Source organism: Lissotriton helveticus, chromosome 2_2 (genome assembly GCF_964261635.1).
Source record: "Lissotriton helveticus chromosome 2_2, aLisHel1.1, whole genome shotgun sequence".
Classification (NCBI taxonomy): Eukaryota; Metazoa; Chordata; class Amphibia; order Caudata; family Salamandridae; genus Lissotriton; species Lissotriton helveticus.
The window spans coordinates 1,916,212-1,942,829 of record NC_136060.1 but is presented as its reverse complement, the minus strand read 5'-3'; the positions used below and the strand labels follow the sequence as shown (position 1 = coordinate 1,942,829).

The 26,618-nt window shown below is 43.5% G+C and overlaps 1 protein-coding gene across 5 annotated transcripts in view; it reads left to right on the top strand.

The window, feature by feature from the left end:
* Nucleotides 1–26,618, top strand: part of LOC144821706 (uncharacterized) — a 545,268-nt gene that overhangs the window by 260,059 nt on the left and 258,591 nt on the right. The window contains exon 5 of one of the 5 annotated variants that reach the window (XR_013608396.1): nt 9,260–9,536. The exons of 3 other annotated variants lie outside the window; for them this stretch is intronic. Coding sequence is in view for 1 of the 2 variants with exons in the window: in XM_078678922.1 (XP_078535048.1) it covers nt 6,563–6,734 (172 nt within the window). In the remaining variant the exon portion in view is untranslated. Of the gene's footprint in view, nt 1–6,562; nt 7,982–9,259; nt 9,537–26,618 lie in introns of those variants that run through there. One more of the 5 variants, XM_078678922.1, reaches the window with a different exon arrangement.

The window sequence follows — 26,618 nt, the reverse complement described above, 5'->3', positions numbered from 1 at the left end:
TAAGTGAAATTCGTAACAAATCTTGGTTGGGTGAGGCAGATCAGGACGGATAATTGCATGTGTTAAACATAAGATAGAGAATATGGTTACAAAAAAACATGTAAGTCTTCCGTTGTGTTCAATCCATTGGGAAATCTGCTGTCTAGTTCTATAATAAACTGGGATTCAAGTCTCCTAAGCATTTTTCCCTGTCACCACCTCGCCTGGGTTTTGGAACTGAGGCAATGACATAGTATTCCAAGCATTGTAAGTTGTTATTATGCATTGCTTTAAAATGCCTGGCAACCGGGTACGCGCCATCATTATTAACGATGGCACGTAAATGCTGGAGTATCCTGGCATGCACCTGTAGCTTAGTGCTGCCCACATATCTAAGGCCACAGGTGCATGTCAGGACATAGACAGCGAAGTCAGTCTTGCAGTTGTATACGCCCTTGATATCCTTAGCAACCGGACTGAATGGAGTAGAATATTGGGAGGTGTTTTTCCCGAACTTACACGCTCTACATGTAGAGCAATGTTTAAATCCCGGCCGGGATTTTAACCAATCCTCTTTTTTGGCAAGCTCAGGGAATTCGTGACTGATCTGAGTTTTGAGGGAGGGTCCCCTCCGATAGGTGACAGTGGGATTGTCTGGAAGCCTATTTATATCTACCAAACTTTCGCCCAACCAGGAGAGGCCCAAACAGATTTCAAATTCGCACACTTTATTGATGGAGGTAAGAGCGTGCAAGCAGGAAAGGAAGCTTCACTTCTTAAAAAATGTTCTGCCCTACGCGTTTTGTGCAATCAGCACTTCCTCATGGGCTACAGCTTACTCTGCAAATGAACTGCGGCAGTTTCAGGCTTTTGATAATGTCCCAAATCCGGCGCCACTCGGCGTGGCACACCGTGGCATCATGGTATTTGTAGTGCCTTTTATCCTCCTGTGAGTCGCTGTGTTCCAAGCAAAATTAAAAGTTGTTTTTCCCAAGTGGGCAAGTGTTGCTCTCTTCATGCCTCATGCCACACTTGATAACCACCACGCCGCGGAGAGAGCCCAGCTGCTGTTGCGGTCTGGCTGTGGCACTTAAATTCGCTACGTCTTTCGGAACAGGTGCCAGTGATGGTGGTTAACAAGTGTGGCGTGAGGCATGAAGAGAGCAAAGCTTGGTACCAACTATGGTACCGGAGGCCAGAGAGGTCATCTCAAAAAACACCACCCTATCCAGTGGTATGCACACCTAAGTGCGATCCAGGAAGTCCAAAGTAGAACTCATCCAAATGTATCCATTGACATTGCATCTTATGCTGACGAGGGGCTGATTGTGCAGGGCGGAGGTCAAGAACCGACCAACATTTTTTCTGGTACACCCAGTACCCCTGGCAGCAGCACTGCAGTGGTAGCGCCCACACCCTATACCCCTGCAACATGTATGAGGCACACTAAGAGTCTGGAACAGACACCAATGCAAAAAATCTAAATTAATGAGCCTAACTGGTTTGAAGTCTGCATCATCATCATTATCATCACGTAAAATGGTCTAGTCCACCATTAGCAGCGTGTTTTGGTCGGATGCGCCATTTGAACGCAACCACCAGGCTAAAATGCTAGCGCTGGACCTTCTCCCTTTCTCTTTCGTGGAAGGGGTGGGTTTTCTTGAATTTGTGGCAACAGTCTGTCCTAAATGGAAGGTTCCTAGCCAGTCCTATTTTGCCAGGGTTGCTGTTCCAGCACTACATCAAGATGTGCTGCAGGTGATTGGCGCAGCTATTCTGAAGAGTGCTGTTCACACTATCCACATGACAACAGACATGTAGACCAGTTGCCAAGCCCTTGATTACATGTGCATCACTGCACACTGGGTCTCTTTTGCAGGGGTCGCACAACAGTTAAAACAAGCAGGTGTTGACACGGACACAGTTTTTCAAGCTACTCGCAAACATGCAACAGTAGGAATGTTTGCCATGGAGAAATCTCACACTGCAGCTAACCTTTTGGAGGAGTTTAACAGGAAGGACAATAAATGGCTGCATCCAAGAAATCGCATAGTTGGTTATGTTTCTACGGATAATGGCAGTAATATAGTTAGGGCCATGTCTGATGGTGAATATTTCAGAGTGCCGTGTTTGGCGCACAGTATTAACATCGTGGTGCAAGAATTCTTGAAAAAAGAAGACCGAATCTGGACACATTTCAGCCATTCTTTTAAGGTCCGGAATCAGCTGAGGAGCATTCAACATAAACGTAAACTGCCGGTCAAAGGACTAATCCAGGAGGTGGCAACACGTTGGAACTCAACCTTTTACATGCTTGAGCGTCTGTCTGAGCAGTGGAGGTGAGTATGTCTATAAACTGGGTTCTACTCAGAAAGAGATGAGGCTAGAGTTGGAGGAATGGAAGCTAATTGCAAGCCTGACAGACATGCTTCGTCCTTTTGAGATCTTCACAAGAGAAGTCAGCAGGGAGGACTGTTCTTTGAGCAAAGCTATCCCATTGTTGCGCATGCTAGAGCACCAACTGAAGGGCGTGTCTTCAACGTTCAGAGATGATGGTGAAAAGCGAGAAGCATATGATTTGGCGGAGAAGTTATTAAGGCACCTACTTCACAATGAAAGGCTTAAAAGCATACATACAGAGCAACATTACATTTGTGCCACTATTCTGGATCCACTGTACAAAAAGGCAGTGGCTAGCAAATCATTTATTCCTTTTGATGAAGCAGATGTTTCAAAGTACAAACATTGGCTAGCTCTGTCAGCCACTCGGTTTGAAAAAGAGCGGCAGAACCTTCAAGGAGGCAGCACAAGTACAACTGAATCAGCAGGCCATCCGGCGTCAAGTTCCACTTCTCAATTCGTGGCCGAAGGGAGTAACTTTCCCTCACAGCCGTTAATGACACCAGCAACCATATCATCATCCTCACCTGCACCAGGCCCAAAAAAAATATTGTCAGAAGCGGATTGGCTAACTCAGCAAGGGTTTGCTCGATCCACTGCTGCAAAGGTCGCAGATGGTACGCAAAGTGGAGCAACCCGGGAGAACCTTGAGTCGGTGGTGCAGGCCTATCTGGATGACCCAACAGAGGTCTGTCAGAATGAGAACCCATTGGTATATTGGTATAGGAAAAGCTCTGTATGGCGACTGATCACCAACCTGGCTCTAAACTACTTGTCTTGCCCACTCGCAAGCATGTCTTCTGAACGTGTTTTCAGTGCTGCTGGGGCCATTGTAACTTCTAAAAGGACCCGCCTCACGCCCAAAAATGTGGAGAGGTTAACAATAATCAAGATGAAGCAGCACTTCATACCACCCGATTACAAAATACGTGAATGCACGCAGGAAGAAGAGGACACCGACATAGGTGACGCCGACGGAAGTTCTTCTCAGTCACCTGACCTACTCCCGTCTCAATTCATATACTTTGAGGACAAGCTCTACTTCCCTGACACAGAGGCCTGAAAATTACTTCCTTTTTTTCGTCCTTATTCACTTTTATTCCTGTGTGTCTTTCTTTGTTTTGCAACTTTTACCACAAGAAAACTCTAATCACCTAATCACAATAAGTCCATCATCAGCACTGTCTTCATCTTATTTTCCTTATTGATTTGAAGGTGCCGCAGTCTGCATTCCTGAAGTTCACAAGTTCACAACTCAATCATGCTCCTCTATCCTCCTCCTCCAGACTCCCCCTATCCATTTCCCTCAAAGCAGATGGATGGATTATAGAGAATAAATAAACTTTGTCTTCGTAGACGAGTCCCCTCAAGTGGGACTGAAATAACTGACTGACTACATGCTTGCTGATTGTTGACAGACTTACTTCTGAAATTGACAGGAGAGGCTGCCCTGTGGGCACTCACTTTCCGAAGAAAATGCGGACGAAAAGTAGAACAGGTAATGAATAATGAGAAGATGGCATGCAGTGGAAAGCAATGGCAGTCTGTCTCTGTTGAAACCAATTGCTGTTTGTTTTTTGTGTTTTTTGTGAACAGCTCAATATGCCATGTTTTGAATATACCAGTATTGCAGGTTTTTGGGGGTTTCTTTGGGGGTGTTCTAGATTTGCGGTGCTGGGTCGGGGGGTCTTGGAGCACTGCTGGGAAGGTCTCATTTTGATTGCAAGTGGTTTGAAGAAAATCCATGGTGGAAAAGGGGAGTTATGGCCTAGCTGCAGTGCGCGTTTGGACAGAATTGAAGGAAGGCCGAAAATATTCTAAGTATGAGATTTTCCATTTTTGCTTTTTGCCTGTTTGGGGGTCTTCTACTTTATTTCGCCTGGGTTGACGGGCCTGGGGGCATTGCTGGGAAGGTCTAATACCGGAATCAAGTGGTTTGGACAAAATCCATGGTGGAATTTGTTTTCCGTTTTTGCTCACTTGCCTGTTTTTGGAGGGTTGTTTTGGGGGGTTCCTGGTGTTTGGGGGTGGGTTTTGGGGTCTGGGAGCACTGCTGGCACAGTCTAATTTTGATTGCATTTGTTTTTCAGGAAATCCATGGTGGGAAGGGGGAGTTATGGCCTACCTGCAGAGCGCGCTTGGAGTGATTTTAGAATGAGGCCTAAATATTTCTAAGTGTGAGTTTTCCCGGTTTTGCTTTTTGGCTGTTTGGGGGTGTTAACCTTGTTTTCGCCTGGGTTGATGGCTCCGGGGGCATTGCTGGGAAGGTTTAATACAATACAATTTAATAAAAGTGTTTTGGAGAAAATCCGTGGTGAAAAAGTTTTTCGGTTTTCAGAGTTTTCGCTCACTTTTGTGTTTTCGGGGGCCTGCTTGGGGGGGTTCCTGGTGTTTGGGGGGTTGGGGGGTCTTGGATCAACGATGGGTATGGATAGTTTTGATTGCAAGTGGTTTGAAGAAAATCCATGGTGGAAAAGGGGAGTTAGGGTCTAGCTGCAGAGCGCGCATGGAGTGATTTTGGAACTAGGCCTAACTATTTCTAAGTCCCTGTTTTTGTATTTTTGCTTTTTGCCTGTTTGGGGGTCTTCTACTTTATTTCGCCTGGGTTGACGGCTCTGGGGGCATTGCTGGGAAGGTTTAATTCCGGATAAAAGTGTTTTGGAGAAAATCCGTGGTGAAAAAGTTTTTCACTTTTCAGAGTTTTCGCTCACTTTCGTGTTTTCAGGGGCCTGCTTGGGGTGGTTCCTGGTGTTTGGGGGAGTTGGGGGGTCTTGGAGCAACGCTGGGTATGGGTAGTTTTGATTGCAAGTGGTTTGAAGAAAATCTATGGTGGCAAAGGGGAGTTAGGGCCTAGCTGCAGAGCGCGTTTGGACAGAATTGAAAGAAGGCCGAAAATACTCTTAAGTATGAGATTTTCCATTTTTGCTTTTTGCCTGTTTGGGGGGGGTTCTGCTTTTTTGCGGGTGGGTTGGCGGGTCTTGGGGCATTGCTGGGAAGGTCTACTATCGGAATCAAGTGGTTTGGACTAAATCCATGGTGAAAAAGGGGGGTTAGGGTCTAGGGTTAGGGTTAGCATTCAAAAATCGCAGTTTACACTTTACACCTAGCTTGAGGGGAAAGATCCGCAAATTTTACCCACACTTATTTATCCTTGAAAACGAGACTCAGAGTACGCACTTTTGAAATGATGCTTGTATGTTTTGTAATACTGTCGACTCTGAAACTGAAAGTGTTATTTTTGCACTAAACAGTGTACCTTATATTTTTTGAACTGGTTCACTTACTGTTTTTTCCCATCAAAAATTACAGGACGGCTTTTACTATGTGCCATGGAACAAACGCTGAACTCAGATGTAATCCTCAATTACTCATCAGGCAGCCAGTGGACAGTGTGTCTGGTCACCATAATTCATCGACGGAGCGTAAGATGGAATGGAGGAGTATATCGCGAATAAGAGGAATGGCAGGATGCATGCAACTTCACCAATTCAACAGGACAACTACAACATAAAGTTACAGTATTCTCTCTTAACTTCTCCTTTTCTTTTAAAAAACTTGAACATCTACGAATGTGACTAGGTGCGTTTCTTTGTTCTCTGCTTCAAAGTAATCTCTCCAGCTATTTCATACATTTCTTTGATATATATTTTTATGCAGTAGTGCACTACCTTTATGTTCCGTAAAAGATTTATGGATATCTTTGAATCCAAAAATTTGTTTCTCTTCATTTGTTGTTTGTACATGCAGTGTTTTGTTTTCTTCTCTCCACAAAACTTTTCCCAAAAAAACCCATTCCCATCCAATCTTCAAAAACCCTAACCCTCTTCCCCAGGCTGTGTGGCTTTTCATTGAGGTATGATTGACAACAAGAAATTCCACACACTTGCAGGGGAGGAAAAGGTCTAAGCAGCACCAGAAACATGTTGGAAAATGGAATTTCATGTGCGACATCGTGAATTGAGCATCAAATATCATGCTCGTACACATGACTAGTCAAATGGTTAATTCTAATGTTTAGGTATCCTTTGCCTTCATAATATTTCTTATAGTAGACATAGTCCACGAAGCTAGTAAAGTTATATGGCACTGTTCTGTAGCGTACTATCTATCGTACTGTTTCTAATGCTACGCTCAGGCCACTCAATGTTTCATTTCCTTTTTTTTCATATGCTGCTACTGCCAGTGTGTACCACTACTACTACCAGCACAACAATGATATTTCATCCGTCGAGGATACATGTCAACAACCAACCTTAATCAACATTTACTATGCAGGCAGCCCTGTGGCTATCCCTATTCTGAAACACGAATCACAGGTAAGATACGCATTTTGGAAAGGTAGAATAATGGGCTAGGACTGGGAGGAGAGCAGAGACTGGCAGTACTACTAGTAAAGTACTAGTAGGGCTACTGATTTCACTAACTCGGTTACTGGCACTTTGGTACATTTCAGGACTAGATGTTTCATTCATGCTGGTAAGTTGGAAGAAACCAAACATCCAGTAACCACCGCCCACCCCCACACAAAATAATATGAACGCGGATACTATGTTTTGGTTTGAAAAATAATTATTAAGAAATATATCTATGTAGTACAAAAATAAAATAAATTAACCCAACTCACCCCCTACCTAACCCCAGCCAATGTCCAAAAGTCCCCTTTCCCAAACACCCAGTTCCCACCCCCCAACAGTCTTTAAAATGGGGGCAAGGGACAGTCACTTCCTCCGGTGGCGTAGTGTGGACAGCTGTTGCTGCACGTCCCGCAGCTCTTTGCGGAGGTCCCGGAGCTGGCGCTGATGTTTTTCGGCCACCCGCTCCAGGTACTCCACTCTCTTACGGAGGCGGCGCTGACGTACCATGCTGATCGTGTTACTGCTGTGCGGCGGCGGGAGGCTGTCGGGTCACGGCTCCGTTTGGCTGGAGGTTTCTGGCTGGTGGACTCGGGGGCACTGGAGGAGGATGCAGTGGTTGCTGTCTCCTCCTCCTGCTCCCGAGCCCACAGCCGCCGATACTCTGCACAAATAGCCTCCAGCTTACGGGCCCTGGCCCGGACAGCCATCTCCTTTTAGGTGGGCTTTGTTGGAGTAGCATCTATATTAAGAAAGAAAGAAAAATACTGTAGCCAATAGTCTTTAACATAAAGTCAAAATAATTTTACTGAAAGTTGACTCTCAGTAAAACCAGCAAGTAGCAAACACAGTATAACATTTTGCCATGTATCTTTCTGCCGTCTTTGTAGGCCTGTGACATTACTGGGAGTTTCAGGAATTCCAGTAGCAGGACTATGGACGGACTCACAAGTATTCTGTTTTTTTCTCTTGTTTTGCAAAAGAAATTAGTGGTACGTGAACTTGTGGTAGCCGGCATGGCAGGTCACTCAGCTTGCACCCAAGAAAAACAGACACAAGCCATGATGACGCAGACTCGCGGTACTTTAAGCAGTACATGCAGGTGGGGATAGGAAGCTCTTACTTTTCTATAGGGGTGGCTCTGCCACTGGCCATACTCGGTTACATCAAGGGCTACTGTTCAATGTAATGATATCTTTTGCACTGCCCCTCCGGGCCTTCACTACAACAAAAGAAGAATGGAGATTATTCAATTCTGATCATATATCATTATCCTGCCGATCACATGATCTTTGGTTATATGATGGATGCCTTTAGGTGCTTTGTTTTGATAGATTGAGTGAACTACAGCGATAGTAGACCCATCACACAGCTGAAAGAAAATTATTACATAGGGAGTGAGTGCGGAACCCATAATTGGCAGAGGAAGGGACTTGACTAGATAAAATGTTGTCAACTATACAATCCATACACAATAGATGCTGCGCTTGCAAAGTAAAGTACTGTACTGTTAGTCAAGGCAGGAAGTATTTGTGATCAATCACAAATTTTAGTATTTGGATTTCCTCCGCTTTGCTACTCTGGCACGGACATGCTGTTCAAAGTAACAATCTATATCCACTCAGCGTCTGCTCTACTACATCATACACCTCTGCTATCGATGAGGAAAAAGAAGATAACATCCAGGCTTCCAAAGTACGTCTATCATTCTTCTTAATGTCTCAAATGTACCAAGTTTTCTTTTTCTCAACAATCAACTAACACCCTTTTCATTATATTTAGGAAACCACCGTCTTCTTCTCTTGACTTGCATTCAAAAACACCATTCTTTACAGTCATACATGTTAAGACTCGCTCGTACTTCGTTTCACCCTTCTTTCACTTTTCGTTCTTCACATCCCTAAAGTACATCTGATATGACTTCACGATAAAAGTTTGTCAGCTGAGTTGAAGTCAAATAGAGGGGGCCATTGCTTACCCGAGAAGTACCGCCGCTTAAGCTATTTCGAGTCAAGGTTGACTGTCTTCTCTGTGATAGCCAAAAAAGTAGTTCTAAATTATTAACTGTTCTTAACAGTACAGTGTACTTGTACTAGTGTACTGTACAGTACATCATATACTCATTTGCGAGCCTACTCAAAAATGTCAATAAGTAAGGAGAATAATAACTTACCACCGTCCGCCGCCGCTGAGCCTTCCCCCCCCATCTCGTCCTGGTGGCGCCGCCGCATCCGCCCCTGAAGTGGAGCCCTCCGAAGTGCTGGCCCCGGCACTGGTGGTAAGCTGTGCTGCATCAGATGTGACGTCTAGAAAAAACATGTCATATTTTCAGATGCCATACACAACCCCCTATTTCGTCTCGTAATGGAAGAAAATGTTACATAACACATTTTTTATTACTGGGATTGAAAAATAGTAACGGCTTAGGGGAGGATGTTAACTTTTTATATGCTTATTCCATTAAATGCTACACTTCTTAGGACAACTGATGAATGCTTGCTAAACGTGCACCATTTTTCTAATTACAGAAAGAAGATTACATTGCCCTTCTCCCAACAGGACCATTCACCAACTATTAGTAAGTCATCACCAGCAGTACTTTAAGTACTTTAAATAAGGTGGTGGCTCCCGCACAGTTTTAATAATAATTTCATGTGTCTGTTAACTATTATGTTAAAGTAATTTAATTCATGGGAATGTTGTTTAAAGTGTAACGTCATCAATCAGCAGTGCTCGCTCCGAATACTATGCTATTAAAAATAAAGAATTTTTTTTTTCATTTCTTATTTGAAAGTAAAACTTTAAAACTAACAAACACTGTGTGGTTTTTGTTCACGAGTGAGTGAGCGGAAGGGTTTGAAATACTGCACTTGGAAGTCATGTTTCAGTGACTCAGATAGGCCGGGACTCGGCGATAGTCTTCTTCTGTTGTTCTGGGTCGTAAAATCATTGGTCAGACACACTACATAGTCGGTCAGGGGATTGGGGGTTCAACTTCTGTTCTGGGTCAGAGTTTTGTTTAACACCGTTTGCCAACTGGGCAAGCTTAGCTACCTACACAGACCAACTCATAATCGTAAATAGCAGTAGCACAGATAGTGATGGTAGAGGCAGGATAAGAATGTAGAAAGTAGTCTAGATTAGAAAAAGATCAAAGACTATTTTGTAAAAAATAGAATTAGGAAACAGTTTGTAATGAATAAGAGCTGTAAAAGTTAGGGAAGTATAAGTAATAAAATAACAATAGAACAACTTACGGGGCCAGCAGAAGAGCCTGCAAGGGACTGCTGTGACTGTCCACCTTCTTCCACCAGAGTCTGAATGGTGCTGCTAGTCGCCTTGCCCCTGGGAGGTGCTGATGATGATCATGAAATAAAGAAACACAACATGGATGATTGTTTTTTTGAAATATTTGATTTCTTTTACCACAATCTAAAATTATCTCGGGGAAACAAATTAGCAACAATTGCACTACATGTATTAACCTATCTGATCTGGTCAACTAGGAGGATACTACTAGTACAGAATTGCTGGATTCGCAGGCCGTCTACTTGGAAAGTTATGTAAATCACCAACTAAACCAACAACAAAAAGGTTCTACTGCGACTACCAGCAGTCAGCAGCACGCGACGTGACAGACACAGTCCGTCATCATGATTGCAGAGCACTAAAAAATTTCCTACTACTACTACTAATAACAAGTCATAATATACTCAACCTATCAATCCATCACTATCTCTTAGTGGCAGTAGGAGTACAAAGGAAGGACTAGACTTGAGTCTCTAGTCTCTCTAGCATTACGCAGTTCTGCTCAAATGAGCACAAAGTAGCAAACAAGTAAGCATTGGAGCAACGCCACTGAGCAGGCGAGCATCTGCAATCACAGAAGCTATTTAAACATTAATTTACCTGCAATGTAATCGAATCAGCAGCATTCTTGCTCTTCAGGAAAAACATATATTAGCAATATAACACAGAGCAGAAGAAAACAAAGTAGTTATTAAATAGCTACTCAACAAGGCCAGGGATCACCACACCTAGCAGGTGGAGCAGGTCCTGCTCCCGGTCGAAGTCCTCGGCCCACCGGTGCGTCGCTTGGTCGTAGGTGCGCCGGACCCACGACTCCCTCCGCATGGCCCGGCACACCTTATCCCACCGCTGGCGACGCTCCCGGAGGCCATACCCTTGACCGGGCCTGCCCCCTGCTGCCACGGTCTTAGGGAGGTGGCGCAGAACAAAAAATACCAGGGCGGCCACCTCCACCGCGGTGAAAACCTCCCTGGCCACTACATCAACTCCCCTCAATCGCCTGCAAGGGAGCTGGCTACGGGGTGCAGGACCCTTCCCCTTTGATTTGCCGGCTCCCTTTGCCATGGTCCTGGCCGAAAGAAGAAAAGAATAGGGGGAAGAAAGAAAAAAAATGAAAGAGAGCTAAACTAAAAAAGGATAAATAAAGTAACAAAAAGTTGAAAAAAACACAAAATATAGATCTAGACAAATAGAGAGATGGATAATGAGCAAAAAAGAGCAAAAAAAGTTCAAAGAAAGGATGGCAAAGATTCAAGCATGATTCAAAAGCATGCACAGGTCCATAGCAATGAATGAAAAACAAGATGGCCGCGCCCATTGAGGATGGGTAAGTTCGCACGATATTTCCCCCGCGAGTACGCAAATACACACGCGAACTTGTAATAGCGCGCCGCACACAACGCGACATTGCCAATATCGCCCGGAAATGGAAATACGCAACGCGCAGAAGAGGGCCGCGCCCATGTACGACCGCATGGACAACGTCTCAGTCGGTGCGCTGCAAGCAGTCCGCAAATAAGCAAAAAACCCCACGAACATGCAAAAAAAATTCGCAAATCCGCACGAATTCGCGAATTCTGCGGATCGCGAATTTGCTTTTGTGCGATTTCGCGGACCGCGAATTCGCAAATTTCACCCATACTTAACTGCGTTCCCGCCGACGTGTTCCTAAATGATAAGCAACGTTGGTGACAATACATTGTTTATTTAGCAAATGCCATTGCACAAGGGATGACGGTCCTCCATTCCTGGAAGGGAGCAGAAATTGTATCTGTGTATAAAAAAGGAGATAAGTCTTTAGCAGGCAACTATAGGCCCATTAGCCTTATAGACTCTATCCAGAAAATTATGGGCTGTCTTGTTTTGGGAAAAACTACAGACCTGGGTGGAGGATAACATCTTGAGCACACTCCAGGCAGGTTTTCGTCCCAAAACAAGTACGATTGATCAAGTTTTTCGGTTTATTATCCTCTATTGGAGGACGGTGGTCCTGGGAAAAGGGACACTGTATGCAGTGTTTGTGGATCTGAGTCTAGTGCCAGGTTGTAAACTATGGCGAGTCCTGGAGGGTTTGGGAATCGCCCCGGAGCTGTTGACTTTGGTTGTGCGCCTACATGAGGATAACTTTGCCCGGGTTTGGTGGGGGCTACTGGGAGAGGTTACGGAAACCTTCCCAGTTGAACGGGGAGTGCGTCAGGGGTGCGTTATGGTGCCTACCCTGTTCTCACTCTTCGTGAATGGGGTAGCGGACTACCTCTCCTTGGTCCCCACTGATGCCCCTATGATGGCAGGTAACCATGTTCCAATCCTCATGTTCGCGGATGACACGTTGATAGCCTCCAAAACACCGAGTGGCCTCCAGCGGGCCCTCCAGCGGTTTGTAGACTTTTGTTTGCTGCACGGATTAGAAGTAAATACTGCAAAAACAAAGTTCATGTCCCTTAACGAACGTAAACCTTCCAAGTTCTTTAAACCATTTAGAGGAAGCATATACATGAATGACCGCCCACTAGAGCAGGTAGACGCCTTTACCTATTTGGGGGTGACCCTGCAGAGGGATATGCGCTGGAACAGCCATCTTGGGTTCATATTATCAAGGACAGGCGATACATTATCGCCGCTTTTATCGGCAGGAAACTGCCGATAATGGCCTTGATAATATGCTCTATGAATTCCAATCGAACCCTATGTTAGATGTGTTCACATCTAACATGGGCTTTGAATGGAATTCATAGAGCATATTATCAAGGTCATTATCGCTGCTTTATCGGCAGTTTCCTGCCGATAAAAGCGGCGATAATGTATCACCTGTCCTTGATAATATGCCCCTTGATTTGGCTGTATTAAAGCACCAGCAGCAGTCACGACTTCTTCTGAAAAGGTTTAAAACCTCAACAACTAAACCTATAAGCCCACTGATGGAAATATATGGGATGAAGGTTCTAAGTGCGGCCCTTTATGGGTCCGAACTATGGGTATTTGAAAACCTAAAAAGCTTGACACTTGTAGAAAATGAGTTTTTGCGAAAAGCTATAGTTGTCCCGCAAAGTACTCCGCTAATACCATTGCTGTGGGATCTTGGGAGGAAAGCAGTTAAAGACCTAGCTCCCCTACGTCCATTACTGTATTGACGTAGAATATGGACCACCGAGGAACTCCTGCATTATGCTCGGGGTCTAAAAGATATTATTTAAAAAGGATTCCTTCCAAAAAATAACCTGGCTGAAGGAAATTAGATCCCTGCTAGTGAGACTGGGAATGAGAGAATTGTGGGATGATCCATCAAATGCAGTATTTCCCTCCCAAAAAATATTGAAGGCCAGATATTGGGAGATGATCAACCTAACAACATGCACAAAGGGTCTCTCTTCTCACCTCACAGGTCGATTTCTAGAATTTAAAGCTCGACCAATGTTGGAATTATACTGGGATGCCATAGAGAACCCAATTGACTGCAAGCTTTACTTTCAATTCAGAGTGGGCACCCTCCCGACAAGGCTATTTACAGCAAAATGGGTAGGAATAACCAATGATGATAAGTGCCCGAGGTGCAGGGAAGAGCAAGAATCTGAAAGTCATATCTTGTTTTTCTGTCCACTATATGCAGCACCCCGACAAAAGTGGGTGAAACCTATTTGCCAATTAATTGGAACCCGCCAACATGAAGAGGCGTTGAGAATTTTATCTACAGACCCAAGTCCTCCCATTGCTATAGCCGTAGCAAAGTTCTTGAAATGGGCTTGGGTTATTCGCCTGAAGCAGTAATTACCGTAAAATTAAAAGTGCCCTATCCCGATCCCCCCCAGACTAACAAAACTGAATAAGAGGACATCTTTATAATGAATTATGGATTATCAAGTAGAGATTGTTGATTTTAAAATAATAAATGTATGACGTTATGGTTTTATGCAAATTGTATATTCAACGATAGTTATGTGGTAGTTTAATTACGTTTTAAAATATTTATATAAATGTATTCTGTTATGTTATTGTATGTATTTTATCTTGTAAATATTGGATGTTTTATGAAACACATTTATGACTTAACTGTTGAATAAAGTTTATGAATCGAAAGGAGTGAACTAAAAACATACTGCATACTTCAAAGTCTTACAATTATAATTGCAATAAATCAAACACAATGCCAAGGTTAGATTTGTTATAACTATCACATAAAATAAGTTATAGAACTTGCTCATATCCCTGATTGAAACCACAAAAAGAAGGCACTGTCTTGCTGGAACGTTGGCCTTCATCAAGAGGATTGCACTCTGAATGACTGCACGTACTGTCACTTTGCAAAACAAAGCCCTAAGGACTTTGCTTTGCTTTGAAAAGTGAAAGAGGGGGACTCCCTGAAACCAACAGGTTAAAGGAGCTCAACCTGCATCATGTCCAGCAAGAAGAATCTAGCTGACCTCCTTCAGCTAAACTTTAAATGATTTGACCAGGTGCATTGTGAGAGATGAAGACACAGCATCCCAATGAGCAACTCCAAGCTTCTGGAACCTTGGATTGGTATTGTGGACACTTAGGAACCCCAAAAAGATGTTCTAGAAGAAGATCCAGAAGTTTGAAGAATTTTTTATAAAGAACTTCGGGGAATATTATCAAGGACCGGTGTTAAAATTATCGCCGTTTTATCGGCTGGAAACTGCCGATAAAATGGCGATAATGGGCTTGATAATACGACTTGTTAATTCCCGTAGAAGCCCTGTTAACATCAGAACATGGGCTTCTATGGGAATACCCAAGGGCGTATTATCAAGCCCATTATCGCCGTTTTATCGGCAGTTTCCTGCCGATAAAACAGCGATAATTTTAACACCGGTCCTTGATAATATGCCCCATCATTAGGTGACTGACGCGTAACAGAAAGTGAAGCGGGCGACGTTGAACCGTGACTCAGCCCAAAATTCAGGTTTGCCTGAAGCTCTGGTGCTTTTCATCACTGACAAGACTTCCAGAAATTGACTAAGGCATTGCGCTGAGCCTAGCCACTGTTGTCAAACCCAAAGCCCGCCTGACTAAGCGCATTGCTCAATGTCGAGAGAAAAGTCTCCAAATAGTGACTAAGTCAGAAGGTAGAAACTTGACTGGGCCCTACTGCTAAGTGTACCTGAGCCATGCTACATTGTGGCGGCCTGAAACATTGAGTTTATCCTGATCAAAAAGACCAGATGTCCAAAAGTGATGCTTTTGGCTTTTGGGCACTAGAAAGTTTTATTCTTTAACAATTCATATGCCTGGTTTCTAACATTGTATTTTTTTGCTATTTTCATGTCATTTTAATCATAAAAGCGTTTCATGTTTATAAATTAGTGACCATTACTAATTGTGTGTTATGCCTTACCTATTTAATGTATTGGTGTTTTTAAAAATGTTACACACCTGTCTTCTAAGTTAAGCGACAAGTAATCAGTACTAAAGTGCTTGTGCTAGAGCCATTCAACATGGTAAAATTGGCTTACGTTCAATTGGAACATTTAATTTAGGTTAAAGTCCCCAGTAAAGTGGTAATAAATGTACCCAGGGAATGTACGTTAAATGCTACTAGTGAGACTCATTGTCCCAACCACTTAAGTAGCCTTTTTAAATAATGCAGCCTTTGTCCCATTTTTAACTGCCATTTTGACCTGGCACAAAAACGCTTTTGCCAGGCCTCAATCTTCCTTTTGAATACATGTAAATCACTTCTAGGGTAAATCCTAAACAGACAATGGGTCAGAGCGCATTGTATGTGCAAAGTTGGACATGTACTTTACTTAAGTTGTACATGTCATGGTAGTGAAAAACTCACAAATGTGCTTGTTGCCACTTCAAAGCCTACCTCAGCCATAGGATAACATTTGATTACCTTTTTACATTGATTAAGTGATAACATGTTTGGAAGCAGGTAGAAATCTAATGTTTTGTGGCTAAGGAATTGCACTATAAAATCCTCTTTTTGGTAGAGTGGGATTTAAGTCACAATTCTGAAAATGCTACTTTTAGGAAATTGGCATTTCTTGTCCTAATTATTTTGTGCCTACAGCCTGTTTATTGGGTCACATGACTCGGTGCTGTTGGCCTTAATGTATTCCTCTCAAACAGCCACACAATAGAGGGACTGGGTTTTGGCTGGATGGGCCCGTTCAAGCTTGATATGGGGGCAGAGCTGTGTACTGCCCCGCTTGCACTTTAAAGACACTTCCTCCGCACACACAAAGAACTTCAAAATAGGTCATGGTGACTCCAGACATCCTTGGACCAAGGCAGAGAGGTAGGAAATTCCAGACACTGTTGATGGGTGAAACTCCAAAAGTTTCTCACACTTCAAAACTGGCATCAGGTGTAATGCTGGCACCCTCAGACTCACTCTTCAATACACTCCTGGACCTGTGGACATTACATTAGGAGGACCTCCCTGCTTCCTGAAGACAACCCTGCTGCTTGAGGCCTGCCCTGCCATTTGAGAAGGAGCGATAGACCTGCTCCTTTCATTCTAGGCTACCTGAGGGACTCCAATGGCTAGTTATCTGGCCTCTATTTCTGAACTACAGGGACACAAAAAGCCCCAGAGTCCTCTCTGCACCTGCCTAGCTGACCTGCGTCACTGAAACTGCAACTGGACCTGCATCTGGAGTTCCTGATCTCTCAGAGGTGTCCTCCAAATCCTTGGTGTGGCATCAGTCGAGCTTCTTCTGGGAGAAAAGGTGAGCTCGTAAAGTTTTGGGTTCTTCATGACTGCAAACATGCCTGTTCTTGTGAATTCTTGCTGCCTGCGTAGACCACAAGTATGAAGCTCTAGTGAACCCGACTCTTTGTGCTTCAGCAATCGCCAGCGACAACTGGCAACGAAAGATCTGCACTTCGCACGACAACATCGACAGCCAGCATTCACTATCAATGCAAACGTCCAGCAATGAACGTTCGCAATGACTGACAGGATCTTCGTACTACAGCGATGACCGTCCATAATGCCTGGCCTTCTCTTTGTGCTTTTGCAATGACCATCTGTTGATCTTGCCCTGCTCCTCACAGCCTCCTTCACTGTGAACTGGACACTTCCCACCAGACTTTGAGAGGTAACTTTTTCAGTAGGTAAAGCCTGGGCCTTGTATCTTGCCTGCACTCCATTGCAGTCATCCTTAACTTGTGACTTTCCCCCGGTCTAGCATGACCGGATAACTGTGAGTGGCACTTTGTACCTTTAGGCCCTATACTTACCTTAAATCTTTGAACCTCTGGAACAACTGATTAATGTCAAATAATGAATTAAAACTGGCTCAATTTCTCTACATTGAAGTGAAATGTTTCCTGTGTTGTGTTTTTACTTTCTTACTGTTTAAGTGCTGTATTACTACTCTACCTGTTGACTTCAAGGTATGCCTGACTGTTTTTGAGGCAAGCTCCCAGGGGGTTAAACACATGTCAATTTAAAGACTTTTTCATAGTTCACCCCAACAGGAATTGTGACTATTGCTTGGGTAGCCTTTGAACCCCCCTCAACCAACAAACCAGTTTCACTCAAAGGTGGAATGATGTGCATGTGTTTGTGCAGTGCCATTCGTGCATATTGTTTGACAATTTCATCCTATTATAAATAATTTGAAATCTTATTTAACCCTATTAAATTCTTCTCTATTGGCCTCTTTTCCTTTTTCCAAATTCACTTTTATTCCACCTGATGTTACCAGAGACGGGTCATAGGTACTTTACAGATGCCCACTGACTGCATTCTGGGGAATGATTTGCCACTGGTAATGGAAGAGGTGGAAGGTGCAGCGACCCTCAAAGCTCAGGTTTCTGGGGGTACTACCACAAAACAGTAGATACAGAATTCCAGGTGGAGGAGCAGGGGGAGGAAAGGCTCATCCTGGCCCCTGTTCAGATGCAGAGTAAAACCTCTAAGATGAGTGTCTAGTCACAAGCTACCTCCCCTGGACTGTTGGGACGGAGAGTAGTAAAATGTTGCTGTTAGAAATGGGGTCTCTACTTGGCAGAGGTAGGTACCTTTGTCCAAATAGGGACCCTTGCTTCTAGTCAGAGTAAGGGAGATACACACTTTAGATAACCCCTGCTCATCCCCTTGGTAGCTTGGCACGAGCAGACAGGCTTTTCCCAGAGGCAATGTGTAAAATATGTGTGCCAACACTCACAGTAACACAACAAATGGACACCACACTAGTTTAGAAAAATAAAATATTTTTATCGAAACTAGACAAGACCAAAACGACAAAAAACCAACATGCAAAACCTCAGTAGAATGTCTTTAGACAGGTTGTTGCAAAAATAAGCTTGTAGATGATGAAATGCAACACTTTACTCACAAAGTACCTAGGATGCGTAACGCAAAACAAAAAAAAGGTTCGCAGAGAAGGCAATGTGTCAATTTTTCCTCTGCTCCGGTTCCGATGCGACAAGATGGCGCCTTGATACGTTGCAAAGATCCGGTGTGATGCGAGAAAATGGTGTCTTTACTGCGATGTGACAACGTAGAGGTGATGCGTGCATGCCCGATGGCTGTGCTGCAAACTCTGTGATTTTCTGAGCCGCGCCAGGCCCTGCAACAAAGTCCTTCTTCATGCAGGGGACACAGCACACAGCAAAGTCCCTTGGTCCTCTCCTCAGTAGAAACAGCAATTTTCAGGCCAACCCCAGACACAGAGCAAGGGCAGTACTTCTCCTCAGTCTCCTCAGATGATCTTCCTTGGCAGGCATTCCTCTTGATCATGAAGTTTTCTAAAGTTCCGGTTTTTCAGCTCATATGTATACCCCAAAAGTCTTTGTTCTCTATGTATAAGGAGTCCTGAACCCCGTCAAACCAGTTCTGGGTGCACTCTGCCAGTCCACAACTTACTTCTTCCTTTGTTAGTGTGGGCCAGGGTCATCAGACGCACCACAAGAGGTGAAGCTAGCATTGTGGAAGGCAGGCACAGCCCTATTCAGACCCAGGTGCTACTCCTCCCACCACTTCAAATGCATATAGGTCTATTCAGCCAGACTCATGGAGCCACCCCTGCCCATGTCACTCTCAAACCAGACAGCTGATCCACAAACAGGCAGAGGCACACAGAAAGGTTGAACAAAAAAATAGCCACTTTCAAAAAGTGTTATTTTCAAACAGAATTTAAAAATCAATCCCTTCTAAAAGATGTGTTATTAAATTCTGAGTTCAGGCATACCAGACTCCAATTTGCTATCGTACCCCTAAGGGAAGTTATGCAAGTAAACATGTTAATCAGCATTCCCCATTCTGTCCTATGGGCAAGATAGCCTTTCAATAGTGAAAAATGAAATTGGCAGTATTTCACTATCAGGACACGCTACCCACACTAGTACATGTGCTATCTTTCACATACCCTGCACCCTGCCCAGGGGGGTACATTGGGCCTAACACAGGCATGTCTAATGTATAAGAAAAGGGAAGGGTCAGACCTGGCAAGAGAGTGCCAACATGGCAGTTAGCAAACTGCCCACAGGCACTGCGGTGGCAAGCCTTAGACATCTCTTTTCAACGCGACTCATGTGGGTGGCACAATCAGTGCTGCTAGCCCACTAGTGATACAAAAGGGGATGATGGACGGAGCGTTTGAGCAAATCAAACACTCACCCCCATTCAAATGATCTGGGTTTAATCCATCACCATTCTTTAGCCCACTCAGCCACCCCATTTCAGACATGGCTATATGCAAATCAGTCTGACCCTGTGCCTCATGGGAACAGTACAGCCCGAACTGCCAAGCCATGTCTTCCATGGACCGGAGACAAGCATCCTGGGACCGGTTTCGGATTCATAATCCTCATCAGTCAGGCTATCTTGAATCCAGTGGCCAAGTGAGCAAGGGACTCACGTCTGAGCATACCCTGCCACACTTAGGGCGAACAAAGCGATACAAAAGGGGATGATGGATGGAGCGTTTGAGCAAATCAAACACTCACCCCCAGTCAAATGATTTGGGTTTAATCCATCACCATTCTAGCCCACTAGTAGCATTTGAATTACCAGCAGTGCACTTTAGTAGGGACCTACTGGTAAAACAAATATACCAATCATGGATAACCAATCACAAAAACAATTTACACAGAGAGCATTTGCACTTTAGCACTGATCAGCGGTAGTAAAGTGCCCAGAGTCTTATAGACAATAACCACAGTTCAGGAAAAACAATGGAGGAAGAAGCAGAGGTTTTGGGGATAACCCTGCAAAAAGGGCCATTTCCAACAGTTGCCTACCACCCAGGGCTGTTGCTCCCCTCGCTCAGAAACCCCAGAAGTCACAGAACACTGAATGGCCAGAGTCATGGCTCTTGACAATGACAGCTGTCAGTGGCCTCTGTTGGTTGCTGTTGTTATGCAGAGTTTTTCTTGGGTTGAGGGTTAAAATTCTGATTCTGGGGGTGGAATGGGCAACATCACTTTGGGGGGCATGGTGGTAATATCTGACTACTGGGATGCATCTGCAAGCAAATTAAAGTTAGGTGCTTCAGAAATGGTATCCACAGGTGAGGAGAAGGGTTTCACATGAGTCAGGCCAGTGGCTCATGGGATTGTTGACAAGGGATCCAACTGAGTTAAGAAGGGCATAGAACTGTCAAGTGTTTGAGTCATAGAGGGCCATTGTCCACATTCTATCACCTGAGCAGGTAAAGCCATCACGGTATTGATTAGTCTACCCTAACATGAGGCTGGAGGGGTCATGTTTGGACCAGCCCTCATTGCAAGCTCCAAACGTTTTGCCTTCCCCTCTCTTGTTTTGTTGAAATCAACTGTTATTGGCTAAAGGGCACTATGCACTTTACCACTGCTAACCAGTGATAATGTGATTGTGCTCTCTCCTTTAAACATGATAAAATTGGATTACACCCAATAGGTACATTTAATTTACTTACAAGTCTCTAGTAAAGTAGTACTACAAGCACTCAGAGTTTGCAATATAAATGTTATTAGTGGGCTGTAGCACTCATTGTGCCACCCACTAAATAAGCACTGTAAAACATGTCTCTAGGCCTGCCACTGCAGATTGGGTGTGCAATTTTAAACGTCCGTTTCCACCTGGAAAAACACACCTTTTTTCAGGCCTAAATGTTCCTTTTTGATACTTATGTCACCCCTAAGGTGGGCTCTATATGACCATAGGGAAGGGTACACATTATTTAAAAAGTAGAACACGTACATTTAATGTTTCACATGTCCGGACAGTAAAACCCCCCAAAGTTGTTTTTCATTTTGACAAGGTAGGCCCTCCCGAAGTTTACCACTCAGTAGTGTACACTATTACTTTTAATAAGGTCGAAAATCAGAATGGGAAGTGGCTAGAAAAATGTTTCAAGGAATCATATAAATAGTCATTTACAATCTAACTCAATAGTCAAGCCTGATTTTATATTACTATGTTGAAAATTACACTTTTAGAAAGCTGTCATTACCGTGTCTAAAATCAAAAGGCTTTCCTGACAGTGTGCAGTTGTCATCTGACCACTGATACCTTCCCTTGGGGGAAATGTGTATTAGTCCTAAATGTGGACAAAGGACCTTGGGAGTGGGACAGGAGGAGGGAGGACTCCTCCATTGACAGGATGACCTGGAGGCAGTGCTCAGCCACTCATTGAGTTTCAAAGGATGCCTGCCTTGCCACTAGCAGAAGAAGATCACACCAATACCTATCCCTATTTGTCTCCCTAGTCAGGCTTGCATCAAACCCAGTGGGGGACAGAGGAACTGACTAGAACTGGTTTAAGAAGTGGACAATGGCTTGCCCTCCACTCACAGGCTGGCACAGGGCATAACAGTGGACCCAAAATACCCCTCCTAAAACACTCCTGGATCTGTGAAGAATCAGAAGAATGACTACTCTGCTGTCTGAAAAACATGAAGGAAAACTGGACCTTCTTGACTTGAACCCAAGACCCAAGACGTGACGTCAAGGGTTACATGACTGATTACCTGTTTTAGCTACAGGGACACAACAAGCTTCCAGTGACCCTTTCCTCGAAGCTGCCCAGCTGACCACTAGCAATTGGATCTGCCCAGAACCATGTACTGGTCTATGTTAGAGTGAGTCCTAATCCCAAATAGTGCCTCCCGGGTCCTGGACCATCAGCTGGTATTAAGGTGTACTCAGGAGCGGCCGCTCGTACTATGAAGTGGTGGGTCGAGGGGATGGGGGAACACCAAAAAAGACAATATAAAATTTAATAAAATGTCACTTACCTGCTCAGACTGCTGCTGCCTTCCACTTGATCTTCCCGTCCTCATCAGGAACCCAGTGTAAACTGTGCAGGCTTCCAGCTCCCAAGCCCAGTGCTGCTCACATATTGGGAATACCATTCTGAGCATGTGAGCAGTGTTGGTATTGGTCTGAGTGCCTCAGTTCTGTGCTCAGACATATACTGGAAGCCTGTGTTTCTTTCTCCACCCAGGTGTACTACACAGCTAGGTGGAGAAAGTCTAAGTGTGCTTGATGGTTTGGTCGGTCCTCTAGGGCCGGCCAAACCATCATGCCAATTTAGCAGTGCCAACCATTCCCCCCTCCCCCCTGGTGCTGTAGCGTCACTGTGGTCATCTCCGCCCCTCCCTCTGCTTGGCTGGCAGGCAGCCTACAGGAACAAAACTAAAATGATAATAAAAACATGTTATTATCATTTTATATATGCTGTTGCCTCTGTTGACTTTCAGCAGGGGGGGTGGGGCAACACCCCTCCACTATAATAGAGGAGCTGCCCCTGGGTGTACTCCTCCTGTACACGAACTGCAAGATCTAGGACTTAGGAACTTTTTGCCAACTTTTTGCCTAGAGATCTGGGCCACTGGTGCACCACCAGTTAGACTCAGCTTGCCGGTTTGGATGACTTCTGGAAAAGTATCCAAGTCCAACCTTAAAGTACTTCACCGTGACCAATGCCAAGCCAAAGGAAATTGCCTTCCTAACCACGGACTCCAGACTATATTCGCTTCAACGGCTGAATTGGTACCCTGCTTTTCAGCAACCTGCTGTCGTCGAGTACCATTGTTGACCCAGTTGGCAGCACACTCAGCCACTGACCGCTTTTTCTCCATAAATGTTTTTAAATAAAAGGTAGAAACTTTCCACCAGGATAAACTCTGTTTGACTCGTGCTTTGTCACAGTTCCCTTAACTTTTGACTTTGACTATGTGTAGCATTACCAGGGAACCACGGTCAGCTCTTCTGCTTTTTGGTGCTATTTTTAATTAAATATTTTAAAATTTATATCTCTGGTTCTACTGATTGGATTTTTGTTGTTTTGGTGTAATTTTATTTGCTCAAATTTAGTACGTTTCGAAATTGGTTTGGGATTTTTCTCATGTTGTGTTTTTACTTTATTAGTGCTGCAGAAATATTTTACATGGTGCCTCTACGTTATGCTTGATTGCTTTGTGTCAAGCTTCCAGAGGGATAAGCACAGGTTAATTTAGTGATTTTAGTGGTTCATCTTCACAAGGATTGTGATTATTCTTTGAGGTGGGTCATAACCCACTCAACTAACACTCAAGTTTTTTTCAATAACAAAAAAACGCACATTTATTTTTCGGCTTAGTTCCTGGATGAATAGGACTCCTGATACACTTTCACAATTTTTGACATAAAGGAAATATGTTTTTCTTTTGCACTTTGGCTAGGGGTGTAGATTATTTCATACCACCCTCCCCTGACTCTGTGACACTTTCTCCTTCTTGCTGAGCCGCCTGTCATTAGTTCTTCTGGGACCAACCTATTTATGTGTTTGAAATCCAACTAGAAGCTACCTGAAGGGTTGATTTGGATCAAGGACACTTGATGCACCCTTAAGTGAGCCATAAAGTGGCTAAAGAAAAATCACAATCCTTTTATTCCATCTGCTTTGCTGCACTCCCTTACAGGCACCCCATATGTTTGGTGATGCAAAAGGGAAATACATCCTTTAATTTCATTATGGTTCCTTAATCAAACAAAGAGCTCTCAGTACTCTGAATGGCTGAATGGTTAGGTCTTGTCTATTTTGCTTCTATTTTTGTGACCCGGTTTGGAAAGACAAGTGAGTCTGGTCTCACCTGTTGGCTCTGGACGGAAGACGGCAGCAGAGCTTTTTTTTTTCTCACAAAGCATCCACAGAAGCTCTTCTACGTGTGACACGCTCTCCATGTACTTCCGGAAAGCCAGCATTTACAGTGTGAGCTTAACAGGTGACTTAGAACTTCAATTTTGCTGTCTGTCACTGTCTCTTAGAATGCTGCCCTATCTCCAGGAACAGACCGGGGGTTGAGCAGTGGCTAAAAAGGCACAAATCAAGCACTGTTTATCTGTGAGTACAACATAATTGTTAGTCCAAAACCTATTATATATCAATGTACTAGAATGAAAACTACTCTTCACATGTAGTTTAGATTACAGAGATTATGCTTAGTGTCGTGATCGGGGCTGGAATGGTGCACCATCTTGTAGGTGCTTCTCAGGTGTGGAAGCTAGTGACCTGAGGACCTAGCACCAGATGCATGCCAGGATGGACACACATTTGCTTTCAGCACTTGGCTACACCATCAGGTCACCAGGAAATTACAAAAGGACAACGAAGAAGGGACCCTATATATATTTATATGGACTTTGAGAGGGTGCATGCATGAGTGATGAGCAGAGGACAGAGAACGTTATCCTGTATTCTTTGGAATACACACCACACTGATAATTGAACAGAATATTAAACCCTGGCTGAGTCCCAGACCTTTGACTTGAGCATCACAGGCAATGGGACAGAAACAAATATCGAAGGGGCCAATTCACAGAACTAACTTAAGACAAAATCCTAAACTTACTACTTTTGGTATTCACAGAAGTTAGGATTTTGTATTAAGTTTGTCTTAAGACAGACTTAAGACAGACTTAAGACAAAATCCTAACTTAAGTCTGTCTTAAATTTGTCTTAAGTTTGTCTTAAGACAAACTTAAGACAAAATCCTAACTTCTGTGATTACCAAAAGTAGTAAGTTTAGGATTTTGTCTTAAGTTAGTTCTGTGAATTGGCCCCGAAATGTTTAAATGGTTGGCATATACATCCAGCGATGTAATATTTATAGACCCAGGTTCGAACTGATTCACTGTGAAGAGATACAAACTCACTAAATGCAAGGACTACGCATCTTTTGCCTACTTAATGCGTTTTGTAACGAAATATACAATATGTAATTGCCAAAACAGAGCAGCCCAGAAGACCTTAATGTTCTAGACCTACAATTTCTAGAAAATAAGCATGGTGATGGAGATGAACATCACAGCCTTGAACGTCCGATCACAACATTAGAAAATTTCACAAATCACCTTTAATTATTTTTTGAAAATATGGCAGGACAAGCTTTTGAATATGATCCAACCACTGACGTGGACTTTATGTGGCCAAAGGAGTTAGGGTTAGAAATCTCCATATAGGTAGGACCTGTTTAGTAGATCTATTTAACGGGTAATCTTCATGATTGTGATGATCACCATTAAGATATAGTGAGGAAAGAAGTTTCATGTTACCTAGTGTGCACAACTCGCTGTTATGGTTAAAATTGTGTAATGATCACGAGCTAAGGGCTCGCTTTACATTTAGTTTTCCATTACATAGCAAACATGTTTATGTATCCGTTTCTGTCAGTCTTTACGCCTACATTTATTGTGTGCAAAGTGTTTGCTAAAGGTGTCTCCACTATTGCAAATCGACATATATGAACACTATCTTCTTACAAAGGACCCTCATGCTGTAAGAGAACATGTCTATTTCAGGAGCAATACATAAGTCACAGAAATTACAGCTGGACACAGGCTCTTAATTCAGGGGAGAGTGCCTCTGTTGCCTCCTATGTTAAAAGGATACTTGAGTATGATGAGCATTACCAGCCTCGTGATGTATTTTAGCACCTTTAGCCTGTGTAATATAGGCACAAAGGGGATTTCAAACAAATTCGCAAGCAAACACCAGACTGAACAAACCCTGAGAGGGCTGGATGTATATTATTAGCACAAAAGACCCTGCTAGCCCAGGAAATAAACAGGATGCTATTAAAGATGAAATATGATTTGCTCCATAAAATGATCGTGTCAGAACCTCGATCGATTAACTGTTTCGCTCGTTTAGGTCTTACAATTGTATATATTTCTCTGTTATTTTCCAAGGAATATCTAAAATTGTTTAAATTAATTATGTAGTGCTGAACGGCAGTTTGACTACCCCTTCCCAGACTTAGGTTTGTTTACATCTCTTTATTTTTTTATCAAGGATTTAGAAGAAACACATCATATCAGATGTCTGTAAAAAATCCTAGTCAAGTCTCAGCGCTGCAACTAACTACCAACATAACTCAACACTTCAATAACTCTCAAAGAGTTGGACACAGGCTTAATTTGGAGAAACTGGGGCTACTCGAATGCTAAAGAATGATTTTTTTTTTTAGATTTGCACTAGGAGACAATAGAACACAGCTTTAGGCTGTGACTCGCAAAGGAAAAATATTCCATAATGGGACTACATTTGTATGGATTGAGAGAGAGCTCGGTACTCACACGTGCTTGTTGTGTGAAACATGAATTCATCACACAGTAATAGTCTGCAGAGCAAGTTC